The sequence below is a fragment of the Panthera uncia genome, chromosome F1 (assembly GCF_023721935.1).
Source record: "Panthera uncia isolate 11264 chromosome F1, Puncia_PCG_1.0, whole genome shotgun sequence".
Lineage (NCBI taxonomy): Eukaryota > Metazoa > Chordata > Mammalia > Carnivora > Felidae > Panthera > Panthera uncia.
Window position 1 is genome coordinate 66027917 of NC_064813.1, and position 17604 is coordinate 66045520.

General features: G+C 49.4%; 1 protein-coding gene across 4 annotated transcripts in view; it reads left to right on the forward strand.

Annotated features, from left to right (window-relative positions):
* Positions 1–17604, forward strand: part of LOC125925698 (GON-4-like protein) — a 72538-nt gene that overhangs the window by 41706 nt on the left and 13228 nt on the right. For 2 of the 4 annotated variants that reach the window (XM_049634844.1, XM_049634842.1), the window contains 8 exons: positions 1385–1486; positions 6810–6850; positions 7362–7465; positions 9775–9973; positions 10474–10560; positions 11276–11447; positions 12839–12983; positions 14357–14507. In XM_049634844.1, coding sequence (XP_049490801.1) covers positions 1385–1486; positions 6810–6850; positions 7362–7465; positions 9775–9973; positions 10474–10560; positions 11276–11447; positions 12839–12983; positions 14357–14507 — 1001 coding nt within the window. The other 2 variants (XM_049634845.1, XM_049634846.1) reach the window with 2 other exon arrangements.

The following is a 17604-nucleotide window of genomic DNA, read 5'->3' on the forward strand; positions in this document are numbered from 1 at the left end:
TTTTTGAGAGAGAGACAGGGTGCAAGTGAGGGAGGAGCAGAGAGAGAGGGAGACACATAGAATTTGAAGCAGGCTCCAGGCTCCGAGCTGTCAGTGCAGAGCCCGACGCGAGGCTCAAACTCACGAACTGTGAGATCATGACCTGAGCCAAAGTCGGATGCTCAACCAACTGAGCCACCCAGGTGCCCCTATTTTTAGTTATTTTGAGTCTTATTGTAGGGGCATACTTTTTCATACTAAGGATTATTACATGTGTGTTATATTTTGTCATATGTGAACATTTATGAGGCGGTTACATGTTTACATTTTGTACATGTACACTATTTTATGCTAAGGCATCATAACTGTAGTCACTCCTTAATCACTGGGCATCAAAGTCATGTTTTTATCACTATCTGTGCTTTTTTGTTTTTGAAGAGAGAGAGCATGATCAGGGGAGGGGCAGTGAGAGAGGGAGACACAGAATCTGAAGCAGGCTCTAGGCTCCCAGCTGTCAGCACAGAGCCCGACACAGGGTTCAAACCCACGAACTTCGAGATCATGACCTGAGCCAAAGTCAGATGCTTAACTGACTGAGCCACCCAGGCACCCCTGTTATGATGTTTTTAAAGTTTATTTATTTATTTATTTATTTATTTATTTATTTTCCAACGTTTTTTATTTATTTTTGGGACAGAGAGAGACAGAGCATGAACGGGGGAGGGGCAGAGAGGGAGACACAGAGTCGGAAACAGGCTCCAGGCTCCGAGCCATCAGCCCAGAGCCTGACGCGGGGCTCGAACTCACGGACCGCGAGATCGTGACCTGGCTGAAGTTGGACGCTTAACCGACTGCGCCACCCAGGCGCCCCTATTTATTTATTTTTGAGAGAAAGTGCAAGTGAGGGAGGGGGGGAGAGAGAGAGAATCCTAAGCAGGCTCCATACTGTCAGCATGGAGCCCGACACGGGGCTCGAACTCTCGAACCGTGAGATTATGACCTGAGCCGAAGTCAGACGCTTAATGGACTGAGCCCCACAGGTGCCCCATCCATGGTTTTGTGTAAGTAGTTTTACGAAAGTGTTATTTTGAGTTGCACTACTCAAAGTATGGTTGCTGAGATAAATTACATGTTTAGTTTTCTGGCTTTTGCTACAGTTTTGGCAGATTGAAGTCTTTTTCAAAGGAAGGAAAGAACTTGGATTTTTGGAGAGAGTAGGTGAGATGTGTCAGCTGTGGGAAATGAGCTATGCAATTCATTGGGGGAGAAAAAGAAGTTATTTAAAAACTTAAGAATAAGTGTGCTTTATTGGAATAGATTCTGGCAATGCTGAAAATCTTAAATTTTCACTAGAGATGGGAGTTCAGAGTGGAAACTAAGTGTTTGCGATAATTTTTTTTCCTAGATGAGGCCGATGATGACGACGATCCAGAATATAACTTCTTGGAAGATCTTGATGAACCAGACACAGAGGATTTCCGCACTGACCGGGCAGTGAGAATCACCAGTGAGTCTGCGTTTACTATGAACCGGCTTTGGACTGCTCCGCATCTACTTTTGTTTCCTTTGTAGATTTTTGAGGGTGATGTTTGCAACCCATCTGAGTTAAGACGTTTAAGCTTACTCTTCCCATTTATTTCTGTAACTCTTTAAATTTACATATATGTATTTGGAAGCCTATGAGTCATTCGTTTATACATCTCATAGTCGCGCACTGCGGCCAACATCTGGCAGAGAGCGTTCCAAGGATGCCACAGTGAATAAGGAATGGCCTCTGCCCTGTAAGACATCAGCTCAGTAGTGGATGCAAACAGAAAAAGTTACAATACAAAATGACAAGTGCTGTAATAGGTTGTATATAAGGTTACTAGTGGCCTAGAGAGGGTATAATCTCCTAGTGGACGGTGTGCAGTAGGGTGGGTGGGCTGGGGAAGAACCCACATGATGAGAAGTTTCATCTCAGTTTTGAAGGAAGAGTAAGAAGTTTTGGGTGAGAGGTGCCTAGCATGTGACTCTTGATCTTAGGGTTGTAAGTTCAAGCCCCGCATGGGGTGTAGAGATTGCTTAAAAATAAAATCTTATAAAAAAGATTTGGGGTGAATGGGGACCGATGGATGTTGCAAATAGGCAGAAGAGTGTTCACAAACCACAGGATTGTGAAGCAACAGAACTGCATTTGGAAACTAGTAAGGAGTTTGGTGTGGAAGGTGAGCAGTGTTCAGATCCTGGAGAACCTTGAATTTGCGTTTTAATCTGTTCAAAAGGAGAGCTCAGAGTTTTAGACAAGAAACTAATGCGAACTGATTGGGATTTTAGAAATACTACTTTGGGAGCGCCTGGGTGGTTCAGTGAGTATCTGACTCTTGATTTCAGGTCAGGTCATAATGTCAGTGTTGTGAGATCAAGCTCCCCATCGGGCTCTGCACTGAGTGTGGAGCCTGCTTAAGATTCTCTCCGCCCCTCTCCCCTGCTCGCTCACTCTCTGTCCTTTAAAAACAAAAAAAGAGGGGCACCTGGGTGGCTCAGTCAGTTGGACGTCTGACTTCGGCTCAGGTCATGATCTCACAGTTCGTGGGTTCACGCTCCGTGTCAGGCTCTGTGCTGACAGCTCAGAGCCTGGAGCCTGTTTCAGATTTTGTGTCTCCCTCTCTCTCTCTCCCCCTCCCCTGTTCATGCTCTGTCTCTGTCTCAAAAATAAACGTTGAAAAAAAAATTAAAAAAAAACCAACCAAAAATAAAAACAAAAAAAGAAAAATACTTTTTTTTTTTAAACGTTTATTTATTATTGAAAGACAGAGAGAGTTAGAGCGTGAGCAGGGGAGGGGCAGAGGGAGAGGCAGACACGGAATCCAAAGCAGGCTCCAGGCTCCGAGCTGTCAGCACAGAGCCCGACGCAGGGCTCGAACTCACAAACTGCAAGATCATGACCTGAGCTGAAGTTGGATGCTTAACTGACTGAGCCACCCAGGCGCTCTGAAAAATACTACTTTGATTTAACACCAATTTAATGTATTAATTTGGTGGGTAAAGAGAGAAAGATTAGAGGCACGAAGAACAGTTAAATGACTTGGCTGGAGACGTTTGTTTAAAAATTATTTCGTTGGCTATGTTAGCGATGATAGAAAACATATATTTCAGGAAGTATTGACTTTTATTTACTTATTTACTTAGAGAAAGAGAGATAGAGCACGAGTGGGGGAGAGGCAGAGAGAGAGAGAGAGAGACAGAGAGAGAGAGAGAGAGGGAGGGAGGGAGGGAGGGAGGGAGGGAGAGGATCCCAAGCAGGCCCCTTGCTCAGCGAGGAACCTGATGCAGGGCTCAATCCCATGACCCTGGGATTATGACCTGAGCCAAAATGGAGAGTCAGGTGCTCCCCCAACTGAGCCACTCAGGGCCCCCAAGCTTTCTATTCTTGATCTCAGCTCAGGTCTTGATCTCAGGTTTGTGAGTTCAAGTCCTACGTTGGGCTCTGTGCTGGGCGTGAAGCCTGCTTAAAACATAAAAAAATTTTTAAAATGTGGAATGCCGTTTCTTTTAGGAAGATCTTCCCTTATTTGGTATGTTAGGACAAGGTTAGAGGAAGAATCGAAAGGATTCAAAGTGTAGACTGAAAAGGCTTGAGGACTTAGGCTTTGAGAAAGCTGGAGGGGAGTCGAGGAAACTATGAGAAAAACCAAGAATGTCTAGTGTCAGAAACCAAGGGATGAGTTGTTCCAGGAACCACTGGCCCACGTATCTGGTGAGGAGACATCTCTGCCGGGTGCTGGGCAGATCTCCTTCCAGCGTGGCTCCCGGCCTGGCGCATGCTTGTCTTCCCTTTTCATCTGTCACTTTCTTCCGTTTCCAGACCATTTCTCAGGAAGACCTTCCCAGTTAGGACTGTTCTTGCTTTGCGATTCCCCCGACTTTATGTGTCCTTAGTGACCACCTCGTGGTTGCCCAGGTCCTAACCATCTTACCCCAGGCCTGTAGCTTCTTTGGGAGTGTCTCCTGTTTGCAGTCATGGGTTTTGCCAGCCAAGTAGTGAACATCTCTGGGATGCCTAGATGAAGGGCCGTCCTCTCTTGTTGTAGGGTTGTGACCATAAGTAAAAACTGAGGTAGAATTCCGGTTTTATTCCTACCCTGTATCCTCTTATGTATGATCCGTATAAGAGGACGTGTCCTTACACGGATGACAAACATTTAAAAACTAAGTGTAGAATCACAGGGTTTGGAAAGCTTCACGTGGTCATGTGTTTTCCTCCCACTTGAGGGTGTGTTTGTAGCTCCTGTGATGTGGCCTTTTCATCTGTGGGTGACCCAGTGCCAGGGAGCTTCTCCGTGGTGAGGGTGGCGCGTCCCAGTGCTGAGCGCTGAGCGCCTCCTCACATTTTCCTTCCGGAACCTGGGTGTGCCCTTGTACTTCTGTTTGCCCCAAGTGTGCATAGTAAGAGATGTTCCTTTCCCTCCGTTTTTTCTTTGCTGTGTCAAACGTACTGTTTCTTCAGTTCTCCAAACGTAGTTGCCCTAGTCAGCTTCCTCTGCGTTCTGGCCTTTATTTCTTTAAAAAAAAATTTTTTTTTAATGTTTATTTATTTTTGAGAGAGAGAGAGAGAGACAGAGCGTGAGCGGGGGCGGGGCAGAGAGAGAGGGAGACACCGAATCCGAAGCAGGCTCCAGGTTCCGAGCTGTCAAGCACAGGGCCCAACACGGGGCTCAAACTCATGGACCGTGAGATCATGACCTGAGCTGAAGTCGGCCGCTCAACCAGCTGAGCCACCCACGTGCCCCATGGCCTTTATTTCTTATAAACTTCTCTCCCACTGCATTTTCTTATGGAACTTCTAAAAAATACGTAGAAAAGTTGAAAGAATTGTACATTGAACATCCACATATCCACCACCTAGGTTCTGTAATTCACTTTTAATCTATCTGTTTTATCCTAAGCAGCTGCATCCGCTTCTCTTTCCATCTGTCAATCCATGTGGGTTATTCTCATGCTGATTTCAAAGTGGGCTGGAGACACCAGCATTCTTCACTCTGAAACATTTCAGCATGCGTATCATTAATTAGAGTTCAGTATTTATCTACAGTTTTTTTTAAGTTTATTTATTTTGAGAGAGCGAGAGAGAGAGAATCCCAAATAGGCTGTGCACTGTCAGCACAGAGCCTGACCGCGGTTCTTGATCTCACGACTGTGGGATCATGACCTGAGCCGAAATCAAGAGTTGGACGCTTAACCAACTGAACCACCCAGGCGCCCCTCTACAATTTCTCTTTTTAGGTAAATTTATACACAATGTATTACACAAAATTTTCGTGTAGCGTTCAGTGAGTCTTGACATGCTTCCACGTGTGTAATAATCCCCTGTGGGAATATGGAACTGTCACCCCAGGGGGCTCCCTCATGCCCCTTCCAACCCAGCCTCCCCGAAGCACTTGCTGTTCTGATTTTTTTCAGTAACAGGTTAGATTTGCCTGTTTCAGAAGTTCATGAATATGCGCTGTTGTGTAGAGCTTCTTTCTTTCACTCAGCATACGGTTTTTGAGATTCATCTGTTTGCAAGTATCACTGCTTTTTTCCTTCCATCGCTGTGCAGGATTCTGTTGTATAAATACACCTCTTTGGTCATCTGTTTTTTTATCTGTTCCCAGATGTTAATGGACACTTGGGTTTTTCTGAGTTTTTGCTTTGTTGAATGAAGTGCTCTGAACTTTCTTGTTTCAAGACAGATGATTCCTTTGTCTTGGGTCAGCTGTCCAGGAGATGAATCCCTGGTCATAGGGTAGATGTGTGCTTAGTTCTAGCACACCTAGAACTAGATTATCAGACCTTTTGTCAAAGTGGATTTCATTGTCCTTCTCATGGATTTGCATGGCTCTTTCTGCCATCTCCGAGGGGCTCTTACAGAGATGGTCACAGACCTGCCTCAGTCCCCTGGACCCGGCCTGTGACTCTGCACTCATTCAGTGACAGGCTTGCCTTCTTGGATAGTCGCATGGTTTTGGAGTGGCTGTGTCATATTAAACTTGAGGTCAACCAAAATATTCACATCTTTTTCAGATTGTTTTGAGCCATTTCACCTTTTCATCCATTTAAGAAACTGATTTTTGGGGTGCCTAGGTGGCTCAGTCGGTTAAGCGTCCGACTTTGGCTCGGGTCATGATCTTACGGTCGGTGAGTTTGAGGCCCGCGTCTGGCTCTGTGCTGTCAGCACAGGGTCTGGAGCCTGCTTTGGGTTCTGTGTCTCCCTCTCTCTCTGCCCCTCCCCTGCTTGCGCTCTGTCTCTGTCTCTTAAAAATAAATAAACATTTAAAAAAAATTAAAAAACACCCTGATTTCGAAGAATCCTAAATGTAAGACTTTAAAGTTGTTAAGTTTCACCCGATTAATTTGACAACACATGGGGTTTTAAGTCTGTCATCAGTTGGTCTAGCAGTCCCTTCCAGCTTTATATGATTTACAGATGTGATAAGTGTGTTTTTTGGGTCTTCTGGGTCATTGATGCAGTTGCTTGATGGTTTAGGTTCTGTCTTGACTGCACTCAGTAGGCCAGGACAGGACTGGATTTACGTTACGGGAAGGTCATCTAGCTTATGTTCCTGTATGTCTTCCCAGCAGAACTTTCCGAAGGGTCCGTTCGTTCTGTCATGTGTCCCCAAGCATCTGGAACAGGGACTGAGCATAGCTGGTATTCAGGACACGTTTTTGAATGAATGAATGAATGATAGCCATGACGATTTTATCAAATGTCTTGCTGAAAACAAGACATACTGTCTTCTTGGAATTCCCTCTAATTGGAAAACAAAACTAACTTGAGCCAACAACTCTGTGTGGCTTTTTTCCAGAGAAGGAAGTGAATGAACTCATGGAAGAGCTGTTTGAAACTGTGAGTACATGGTCCTTGAGTGGGGACTCGGGGTGGTGGATGTGGACTCACCAGCGAGCTCTGTCCTTTGGTCCCGGGGCTCTCCGTCCAGGAGGGTGGTTTGACCAAGCCAGTGCAGGGCCCTCGGGAGAGAGTATGGTGGGAGGAGAGTTTCGCTAACTAATAAACTTTGAGTACCCGTATATGGGTTCTTCCTAGTAAGATCCCCCCTGCAGACTTTGGGTGGCCTCCCCAACTGTCATTCACCATCCTTAAAGATTGCAGATTAGTTTTGGGATATTCTGGGCACAGATAGCTAGCCTTTCTCATAAACCCGTCTCTTAAAAGATACTGCTCTGTCTTCACCACTGCAAGTGGTCGATTGAGACACTTTGTTCCTGACCTAACGGTCAGCCGTGTGCACGATCGTGGGCGCTCTGAAGTGAGGACGTGTGAGAAAGCTCCCGCCTGCAGTCCTCCCTCCCCTCCCGCCGCTGGGTGACACGCACACGCCCATCCCCTCTGCCCGCAGTTCCAGGACGAGATGGGACTGTCCAACGTGGAGGATGACGGCCCAGAGGAGGAGGAGCGCGTGGCCGAGCCCCGGCCTAGCTTCAACACCCCTCAAGCCCTGCGGTAGGCTAGCCAGAGACGTTGAGGCGCAGAGGGGAGAAAAGCGTGTTTTCAGACGCTCGGGTTCCCGGTTTCCCGTTGCTAACTCCCCGCTGTCACTGATGGAAGGAGGGTCTCCCGTGAATCAGTCTCCTTGCTATGGGGCAGCACAGCCACAGACCAGGCTGCGTCTGTTTGGGAAGGGAGAGAAAACAGTAGCTGGCGTCCGTAGCAGCCTCTCCAGGTGAGTGGTGCTGGAGCGGTGCGAGGACTCGGCGGCCAGCCACAGAAACCACCCCCGGCCATACTAGCCTTGTGTCCCTTTTGTTCTCCTCATTGGCCGTTGACGTTGTGTCAGTGTTAGTGACGGTCTGTGGCTGCGGCGGTAGGCGAGCAGCCCGCGAACCAGCTGCAGTCACGCCCGGGGCTTGGAGTCGCACTGCCCCTCCACCCCCACGTGTGATGGGTCTGCACGGTCCATCTGGGCCGTAGTGTGTTGTCCGTTCTTTCTCCGTAGCAGCACACGTGGTCAGGCGACTGGCCGGCGGTCAGGGTGTGCTCTGTGCGTGGGTGGTGCCGTGTGTGAGCTTAGCAGCGTGACCTGATCGGAGAGCTTGGGAGCCATCGGAAAGCTAGGCCTTCAGGGAACGGGCAATTTAGCACAGGAAACAAGGTCTGCTGACCGTTCCATAAAAGCCCGAAATACACGCCATTTTAATAAATACCATAATATAATTACAACACAGTCTCGGGATAGCCTCCCCCTCCTTTTTTTGTCTTTAACCTTTATTGAGGTATAATTTTCTTTACTGTTTCTTTTTGAGAGAGTGTGAGTGGGGGATGGACAGAGAGAGGGGAGACAGAGAGTCGGGAAGTGGGCTCCATGCTGTCATCAGAGAGCCCGATGTGGGGCTCGAACTCATGAACCATGAGATCATGGCCTGAGCCAAAGTTGGACGCTCAACCCTCTGATGAGCCACCCGGGCGCCCTCTTATTCAGCTATAATTGACAAAATTGTAAGATACTGAAAGTGTGCCACGTGGTGATATGATAAAAGTTTACATTGTGAAAGATCCTCCCCCCCCCCCCCCCCATCGAGTTAGGGAACGCTGTATCATCTCACCTGTTTACTTTTTGGGGGGGAAACATTTTCGAGATTTCTAAGAGTCTTTCTTTGACCCACTTACTGAGTTCATAATGCAGTTGATTTGTGAACATGCTTTGGTCGCAGGGAAAGTGAGCCGTCGCTGTCCCCCTTGTCAGCCACCTGAGCAATACTTTGTAAAACCAGCTGGGGGCTGTTTGTGCTTCATCCACATTTCTCGTGCTTCTGCTCCTCCGTTGTTCTGCCAGGAGCACAGACAATGGAGTTTTCAGATCTCAGGAAACATTGTACCCAGGGCTGTGCCATGACTTTAGGTTTTTAGCCTGTGCCTGCTAAAAACTGTGAAAGGAAACATAGTGTTTATCTCCAGAGGCTACAGAAAAGTTATCATGTAGCTGTTGTTACTCTTGTTGCCACGTAGAGATTTCATACTTGCTGGAGCTGGTTGTGTCCTGACTGCACAGAACCCTGGTCCTGCCTTAATCCTGGAGTGTGGGGGCTCTGCCTCAGAACCAGCCTGGGAGCTAGGCATGTGGGTGCTTCAGCCCTGGATGGCCGCTCTCAGGAGGCAGGGGCCGGTCCCGCAGCCGAGAGGAGGGATTTGGGCTAGAAGGGGAGGTGCTCACGGGCAGGCAGGGCGATACTTGAACCAGCTTCTCACTGTGTTTCCCAGCTGTCCTGTGGTTTAGTGGATCCCTTCACACTAGGTCTTGGTCAGAAAGGAAGGCAGGGCAGCCTAGATGGATGGGAGCGGCAGGAGGGCAGAAGCCGGATCTGGGGTGTGGTCATGGGTGAGTGAGGGAACAGATGCTGGGTTTGGAGAAGATTCCGTGTCACCGTTAGGGACACGTCCCAGGTTGATTGTGGATGTCAGGAGGCCCCAAGGATGAGGGGCTCCTCCCGCTGGCTCCCGGACTCCTTTGTTATCCAGACATTTCTCTGTTCCTTGATTTTTGTCTAACTTCTCCTTCATTTGTGTATTATGTAGAGGACTAATCGTGGAAGAATGAGGGGGCAGTGCAGTTCGGGACCATCTTATTTGAATTTTTGCTAACAGCTTATGCTAACAGACTTGGATAGACTGGGAGTTTGTTGGCTGATGTGGGATGTGGGAGTCGGCAGAAGGTGGAAGTTACGCAGACTCTTAGCCCGCCGTCGTCGGGGGGACTTGGACGTGCTGGGGACCTAGGGAATGTTCACGTGCGGTCACCTCCCTGTCGGGGATAGGTTTGAGGAACCACTGGCCAACTTGCTAAATGAGCAGCACCGCACAGTGAAGGAGCAGCTTGAACAGCTGAAGGTGAAGAAGTCTTCGGGCAGACAGCAGCAGGAGGTCGAGAGGGCGAAGCCCCAGAACGAGAAGGTCCACCAGACGCTGACTCTAGACCCGGCGCAGAGGCGGCGGCTTCAGCAGCAGATGCAGCAGGTAAGACCCCTCGGCGAGGCCGGCGCCGGGTCGTCCGCGGCCCGCCACCGAAGCGGTGGTCTGAATCTCCGGAGCCGGTGGCTCGATGTGCCTTGGAATCAGAGGGCCGCGGCCTTCTCATCGCTTGGGCCCTCGGAAGGCACCGTGTTTGTGCCCGTGGGGCTCAGGCAAGAGCACTCGTGCATGTGGCCACCCTTGACATTAGGATCACAGGTTTCTGTCTCTCCTAATCCGTTTTGAACTGAACAGCCTCACTTGCCAGAGGAGTTTTTTCTTCTTTCTAACTTCAGTCCCTCTGGTTTGAGGCTGAGATTCCTCCGGCTCTGTCCTTTTGCTGGAGGAACATCTCTGAGAGACTCACGCCACGAGAAGGTGCCATTCTCCTCGTCTCCGGAAAGCAGAGCATGTGGTCAAGTGGCAGACATCTTGGGAAAGCCTTCCGGGTCCCTGAAGTGACAACCTCGTAACGTGTTGCTGTGTTGTTTTCTTTCCCTCCTCAGCACGTGCAGCTCTTGACGCAGATTCACCTTCTCGCCTCCTCCAACCCCAACCTCACTTCGGAGGCCAGCACCACCAGGATATTTCTCGTAAGGCTCCACGTGTCCTTCCCTCTACAGACTTGGGGGTCGGTTAGCCTGGGAGGTCGCTTCGCAGAGACGCTCACCCGCCACCGTCTGTGTTTTTTCTTGTCTCCTGCACACGTTGGCAGCTACTCCTGTGGCTTCCTGCGTTTGCCAAGAGAGCATGAGGCTCTGACCCCCAGAAAGACCGGAGAGCCATCCAGTTTTCTTAGGATTGTTCTGTGACTTTTTTGTTGGGCTTTCTTCCTCATCTTTAGACTTACCATCACTTCTTAGGTTTTCCATACTTCTGTTCTTTTTACTGAATTCATTGTCAGTTCATCTGGCTCAATAGCTACGTGTATAGGATTAATTTCGGTTCTGACATTTTTAAGCATTTTGGAGGAAAGGGTTTTAATTTTGAATTGTCTAGGTGTTATTCAGAGAAACCAAAAGAAAAAGGTTTAAAAAGTAATTGTTCTCACTCTTGAGAACCTTAGTTCTAGCCGGGGAGCCAGACCGAGCATCCTGCAGGCTGAGCGGTGGAACGAGTGTCGGCGCCCCCCCCTGGATATCCGAGGGCTCAGCCACAGAGTGCTCTGGGTGGAGTAATTATAGTGATTGATTTTTTACCTGTGTTTACCCTCTAGCTGGAGGGCAGGTCTCCCCTCAGAGGCTGACAGGGGCTCCACTAGTGTTAGTCGTCTGGGACTGAGGTCTCCTTTGTGCCCTGTCTTCCCAGAAAGAGCTGGGAACCTTTGCTCAGAGCTCCGTCGCTCTCCGCCATCAGTTCAACCCGAGGTTTCAGACCTTGTTCCAGCCCTGTAACCTGCCGGGGGCAGTGCAGCTCGTGGAAGCCTTCAGCACACATGTCAGCGTCGACTGGAGTCCTCGGAAAACCGTCAAGAAGACTGGTACGGGACAGATCTGTTCACTTCTGCCTTTACTTGCCTTGACAAGTGGGAGTCTCATCCCATACCTGGCGTCCTAGCAGACGGGATGTTTATACCCACTGCCTAAGTTCTGGAAGGACGTGACAGTGCTTGGGCTTCCGTGAGGGCCGGGGCGGTGGGCAGGACGGTGCAGGGGGCAGAGATGGGCGTTCCGTGCTGAGAAGTGTCCCAGATAGATGTGAGGGTGGGAAGTACCACGCGTGAGGTCGGGACAGCCTGGGGTCTGGCAAAGATGAAAGTCAAGTGCTTAAGTTGGTTTGTGGTTAGGGTTTTACTCTCTTTTTCATTAGGAAACTTTTTTTCTTTCATGGTTGCAGTGGTGTCTCCATTTTGAATGAAATGTTGATTTGGGGATTAGGCACAAATCAGACGTGTTGAACATTTGCCTCGTTCGATATTCTGAAGATGGTGCTGGTTGCTTTCTACCTTGCATTGCTCAGTAGTTTGTGAGAAAATGCGTGCTGTTCCCTTGAGTGAAATGATTGCTTCTGATTTGTTTCCTGGTCTAGAAGATTGGTTGTGGTTTGCTCCGGGTGTGTTGGTCTTCGGATTTTCTTTTTAAATCCCTGACTTTTGCAGTGAAGTTGAATATAATTGAGTTTAAGTACACTGTGTCACACACAGGGATCTCAAACTAGTTTCTTAGCCCTGTGTTGGTAATGAAAACTTGCACACCGTGGTGATAAATGCCGCCTGTGGGGTCCCGTGGTTTCTTCCGGGGAGATGAAAACATCTGTGGAGGGAGAACCACGAATTCAGTCGTGTTTCCTCTCTCTGGAGAGGCAGACAGGCCTGGAGTTGAGAGGCTGAGGCAGCAGGACAGAACTGAGTGAGACGGAGGTGTCTCACTCCTCCTATGGCTTTCGTTCCCAACCCCAGGAGGACTCTGGGAGGACTTCATGAAAGTTAAGAATCAAATCGAATAAAATTTGGAATACCAGGTTTGTGAGGGAGATTGAAGAAGTTCACATCTTACCCTGGAAGAAAGCAAGCATTGTTGAAGGTCACTGATCTTCCAAGGATCTAAAGGGGGAGAGGAGGTAGCGACTTTGAGCACACAGTGAGCCGGGTGTTCTCGGTCATCGGTGTTGTGAGTGTCCCTGTTACTTAGGGGTTAGGGGTCCCACACGGGAAGGGTGAGAGGACTGGCTGGCAGGAGCTCACGGGGGACTCCCGGCAGGCATGTGTCAGGCCGAGGACGATGGCTGAAACCTTGGGCGAGGGAGGGCGGGAGGGCAGGCTTCCCTAGGGAGGGACGGCTCTAGATAAATGCGAGAATGCATTCGGAAGCTTTTGTGAAGCCCTCTTTTGTTCTGGAATTTCATTTACCACAGGATTTTGTTTTCTCACAGCAGATGAATTTCCCTGTTTGCCAAAGCAAGTGGCTTGGATCCTGGCCACGAGCAAGGTGTTCATGTATCCAGAGCTACTTCCAGTGTGTTCTCTGAAGGCAAAGAATCCCCAGGATAAGATTTTCTTCACGAAGGCCGAGGACAAGTAAGAGTTTACTGCGGGGGAACAGATGCACAGGGTGACCCGAGGAGAACTAGCTGTTTCTCTTGTGCTCAGGGGAGACAGGGCGTGTGTCATCAGACATGGGCACACAAGGCCAGAAGCAAAGCGGTCTCGCCGGGCCCACTGCTGTGCTGTGTCCGCAGCAGCAATGCCAGGGGGACTGCTCTTTTTGGGGAACAATGTGCAGTTTTGAAACATTTTCAACTTGTGTTTTGTTTTTGAGTTATTGTAAAAACCAGTCTCACAGCACTGGTAGAAGAAATTTTTCAAAGGAAAAAAAATTTAAAAAACATTTTTTTAAAGTGTCTATTTTTGAGAGAGACAGACAGAACGTGAGCAGGGGAGGGGCCGGGAGAGAGGGAGACACAGAATCCGAAGCAGGCTCCAGGCTCCAGGCTCCGAGCTGTCAGCACAGAGCCCGATGCGGGGCTCGAACTCATGAACCGGAGATCATGACTTGAACTAAAGTGGGACGCTTAACCGATGGAGCCACCCAGGCGCCCCAATGGCAAAAAATTTTTATCTGTTATTCTAACCACCCTAAGACAATGATTTTTCTTTTTTTCTTTCCTTTGTGCGTTGTTTTTTTTTTTTTTTTTTTTTTTTTTTTTTAAATTCTACTCCTGCTGTAGGGCTTGAACTCACAGCCCTGAGATTGAGAGTCACATGCTCTATCCACCTAGCCAGCAGGTGCCTCCAGTGATTTTTCTTTTTGCATTTTCCATATAATCTTTATTGGCAATTTAAGTATAATTTTGTTTTGTTTTTACCTAACGCCTTGAAATTGTTCTTCTGTACTGTCACATTGTCTTTACTTTTGTTTCTGTGTGTTGTCTTTTAAAGTGATATTTAATGGCCTTATGATAGTCCTTTTATTTGCCACTTTTATTTTTTCTCCTGTCTTGTTTTGCTGTTGTAGCGAGGCTTCCCCAAGGATCTGTGTGCATAGAGCTTTTGAAAGTATTTTGAGTTTACCCCTTTGGGTAAATTGCCAGGTGTGAGGTTATTTGACGAAGGTCATGAACACTTCCACGGCTCTTGATTTGTGCCGCCCGCTGCCGTAGCGGCCTGTGGCGTACAGGTGCCGCAGTTGAGTGGGTCGTGTGGGGAGGCGGTTGGTGCTGAGTTTAACGTCACACAGCGCCCGTTGTTCATCTCATATTTGTTCCCTGAGCCCCATTCTCCTTCCTTTGCCTGCCTTTGAACTGAGCAGGTCTTAGAACCTACCAGCTCTCAGGAAAGGCCGGCCACTCTGTGTCGACTCGCACAAGGATGAGGTGTGGGAACGGTGGGTCGTACCCCGCGGAGTTCTCTGGGGAGAACTGCCCAGCTGGTCAGCACTGCCCCTCTCTCAGTTTGTTGGCTTTAGGGCTAAAGCACTTTGAAGGGACCAAGTTTCCGAAGCTGCTGATGAGCAAGTACCTCCTCACCTGCAAGACCGCCCACCAGCTGACCGTGCGGATCAAGAACCTCAACATGAACCGCGCGCCCGACAACATCATCAAAGTGAGTGCCTGGCTCCTCCCGCCCCAGCTGGGGGCTCCCGGGCAGCCCTTCCTCCCCTCGAAGTCCCTCGTCCTCCTCTTACGGGCATTTCTCCTAAAAATAAAAGCATCCCAACTCTTAAAATATTTCTTGACCTCACGCTTCCCTCTAGCCGCCTGTCTTCTTTGCCTCCAGCCTTCTTGAAAGGGTGAACGACATTCCACCGTATCCTTGTCCTTGGCTCTTTCTGTCAAAGTTAAAAGTACATACTTCGTGAAAGGTACATAAGAGCTTTGAAGAGTCGGGTAGATCATGTAGGCTGATCATGAAAACTGGTATTTCTCTCTCCGCTTCCTGCTGCGGTTTTGAGGGGTGGCGTGTCTGCCTCCGTGTCCGGGTGGCTCGCGGGTCGTTGCCACCGCTTGACGTTTTGCCCTGAGGCGTCACTTAACTCGAGCGCGGCCAGGGCGGCGGAGACTCAGCCCTCCCCTCCTCCCCGGGCCACAGCCCCTTGTCACCACGTGGCATCTCCTGTTGTCTGTCTTTCCCACGAGACCACAGTGGGCTAGATCGTGTTCGGGGCTCACGTTAAAACGTGGTAGCGCGTTGTGAACGCTCCTCACAGCTGAGCGGTGTGGTCCAGCCTGCTTGCTTGGCTTTTCCTGCGGGCATGTAGTGTTTTGTGGGGTCGTAGTTGCGTTTGGGGGAGTGGGTAGAGCTCGCTCTCGAGGGTGTGTGCTCGCCGGTCGGCACTGGAGTTTACCTCCGTGTTACAGATCTCCTCTGAGTGTGTTCACAGTGTGGATGTTCCGTCCCTGACTCCTCTGAGGCTGTTCCCTCTGGACAGGCTGCTCTCTCGCCTTGTTGCACAGTGGCTTCTTGGGCTTGCCCTCCCCATCATCCTGGGGCTTCCTTGTGCCTCTTACCTGTGTGCATCCTCCTAGTCCCCGAACCCACATCTGTTTCGTCTGCTTTATTCACCCTGTTTTAGTGGAGCACAGCCTCGTAGCAATCTGGGGAAGAATGCCAGAGAAACAGGTGTTTCCGTTTAGACTGTCCGTATTCACGGTATTCACGCTCCGCGGATTGGACCAGAGGCCGTGCCTGGTTTAGCTGCTGTGCTGTATACTTGGTTTGTGTGTTTAACCTTATGTCACACGTGTGACATAAGGTCTGGCCATCGGGAGAACCTGGGGGAAAGCTACGTAAGACCTTTCTAGTTTTGCAACTTTTTATGCGTCTCTAATTGTTTAAAATAGCACGTTGAAAAATATATCCCTCTTCTACTCACCACCTTTAGTAAGTCTGGAATTTGAGGTTGGAAATCATGTATTATTTATGTATGTATTTAATTTTGAGAGAGGGAGTGCGAGTGCACGAGCAGGGAAGAGCAGAGGGAGAGAATCGCAAGCAGGCTCCACACCCGGTGCAGTGCCCGACGCGGGGCTTCATCTCGTGAACCGTGAGGTCGTGACCGGAGTCGAAATCAAGAGCCAGACGCTTAACCGGCTGAGCCACCAGGTGCCCCAAAGTTGAAGATACTTGTTCTTGGGAAGTTTAAGGGCTGGGGTGCCTGGGTGGCTCGGTTGATTAAGCGTCCGGCTCTTCGAAGGACCTCGCTCCATTTTCTTCTAGTCGCTACTTCCGCCTCTTTAGAGATTTGATGCCATTTTGCCTCTTGAACCTGTGTGACACCTGCGCTTCCTGTCCCCCTACAGCATGTAGGCTTTTTCCTTTTCTCCATTGTTTTGGAATTTCATGGTAATATGAATGCCTAGTATGGGTCTGGTGTCATCAGCTCTGCGAGGACTGGGCGGCCCCCACCATGGGCCTGTCCGTGTCAGGTGCCCGGCCTCCCCGCGGTGGTCTCCTGCTGTCTTCTCTTTTTCCAACACTCGATCTTCTGTTGGCCTTTCTGGCATGTTACTTCAGCTTTTTCTTTTTCTTGTGACTTTTTCTTTCTCTTTGCTTTTCCTGTTAATACTTTTAATTTCCGATAGCTTTTTTTTGTTCGTTGAATAGTTTTTAATGGTGGATGGCAGAGGGTGCGTGGGAAGCAGGACAGGACGGAGGCCGGACCTGTCTCCGGCAGCCTCAGTCCAGCCGCTGCTGTTGGGCCGGGGCGAGGCCGCCGTCTGGCTACACCGAATGGGGTGGGATTTGGGCGGCACCTGTCCTCTTCGTCACCCGGTTCTGCTCCCAGCTTTACCCCCACTTCTGTGTGTTTTTCTCCAACATCTGTCTAGCTGGTCCTTGAAACTTCTTTCTGTGTGGGATCTGGCTCTTCCTTTCCCTGTGTCTCTACTCATCCATCCGCTCATTAGCTTTGAAGACTGTGTTGCTTTTACCTTTTCTTCCATCTGCTCTCCATATAGGCTTTCACCTCACCACAGCTCCCTTCTGTTTTCATGGGTTTGTTTGTTTGTTTGTTTATTTATTTATTTATTTATGTATTTATTTATTTATTTTTGAGACAGAGAGAGACAGAGCATGAACGGGGGAGGGGCAGAGAGAGAGGGAGACACAGAATCGGAAGCAGGCTCCAGGCTCTGAGCCATCAGCCCAGAGCCCGACGCGGGGCTCGAACTCACGGACCGCGAGATCGTGACCTGAGCTGAAGTCGGCCGCTTAACCGACTGAGCCACCCAGGCGCCCCATTTCATGGGGTTTTAAGAAGGAACAAAGCTGGGGTGCCTGGGTGGCTCAGTCGGTTAAGCGGCCGACTTCGGCTCAGGTCATGATCTCACAGCTTGTGGGTTCCAGCCCTGGGTCGGGCTCTGTGCTGACAGCTCAGAGCCCAGAGCTCAGAGCCTAGAGCCTGCTTCAGGTTCTGTGTCTCCCTCTCTTTCTTCCCCTCCTCCACTCATACTCTGTGTCCCTCTCTCTCAAAAATAAATCAACATTTTAAAAAAAAAAGAACAAAGCTAAATGGATGTGTTTAATCTGTTTTAACAGTAAGTTTCTCCTTTACTGTGTAACCACTGCAAGTGTGGACGTCTTCCCTGCAAAACCTCAGTGCATTCCCTGCTAAAGATCCGGGGGCTGTGTTCCCGTTAGTGATCTGGGGGCTGCTCTCTGGCTCTCCTCTGGGTGGCTGTCCCGCCGACCCTGCAGCTTG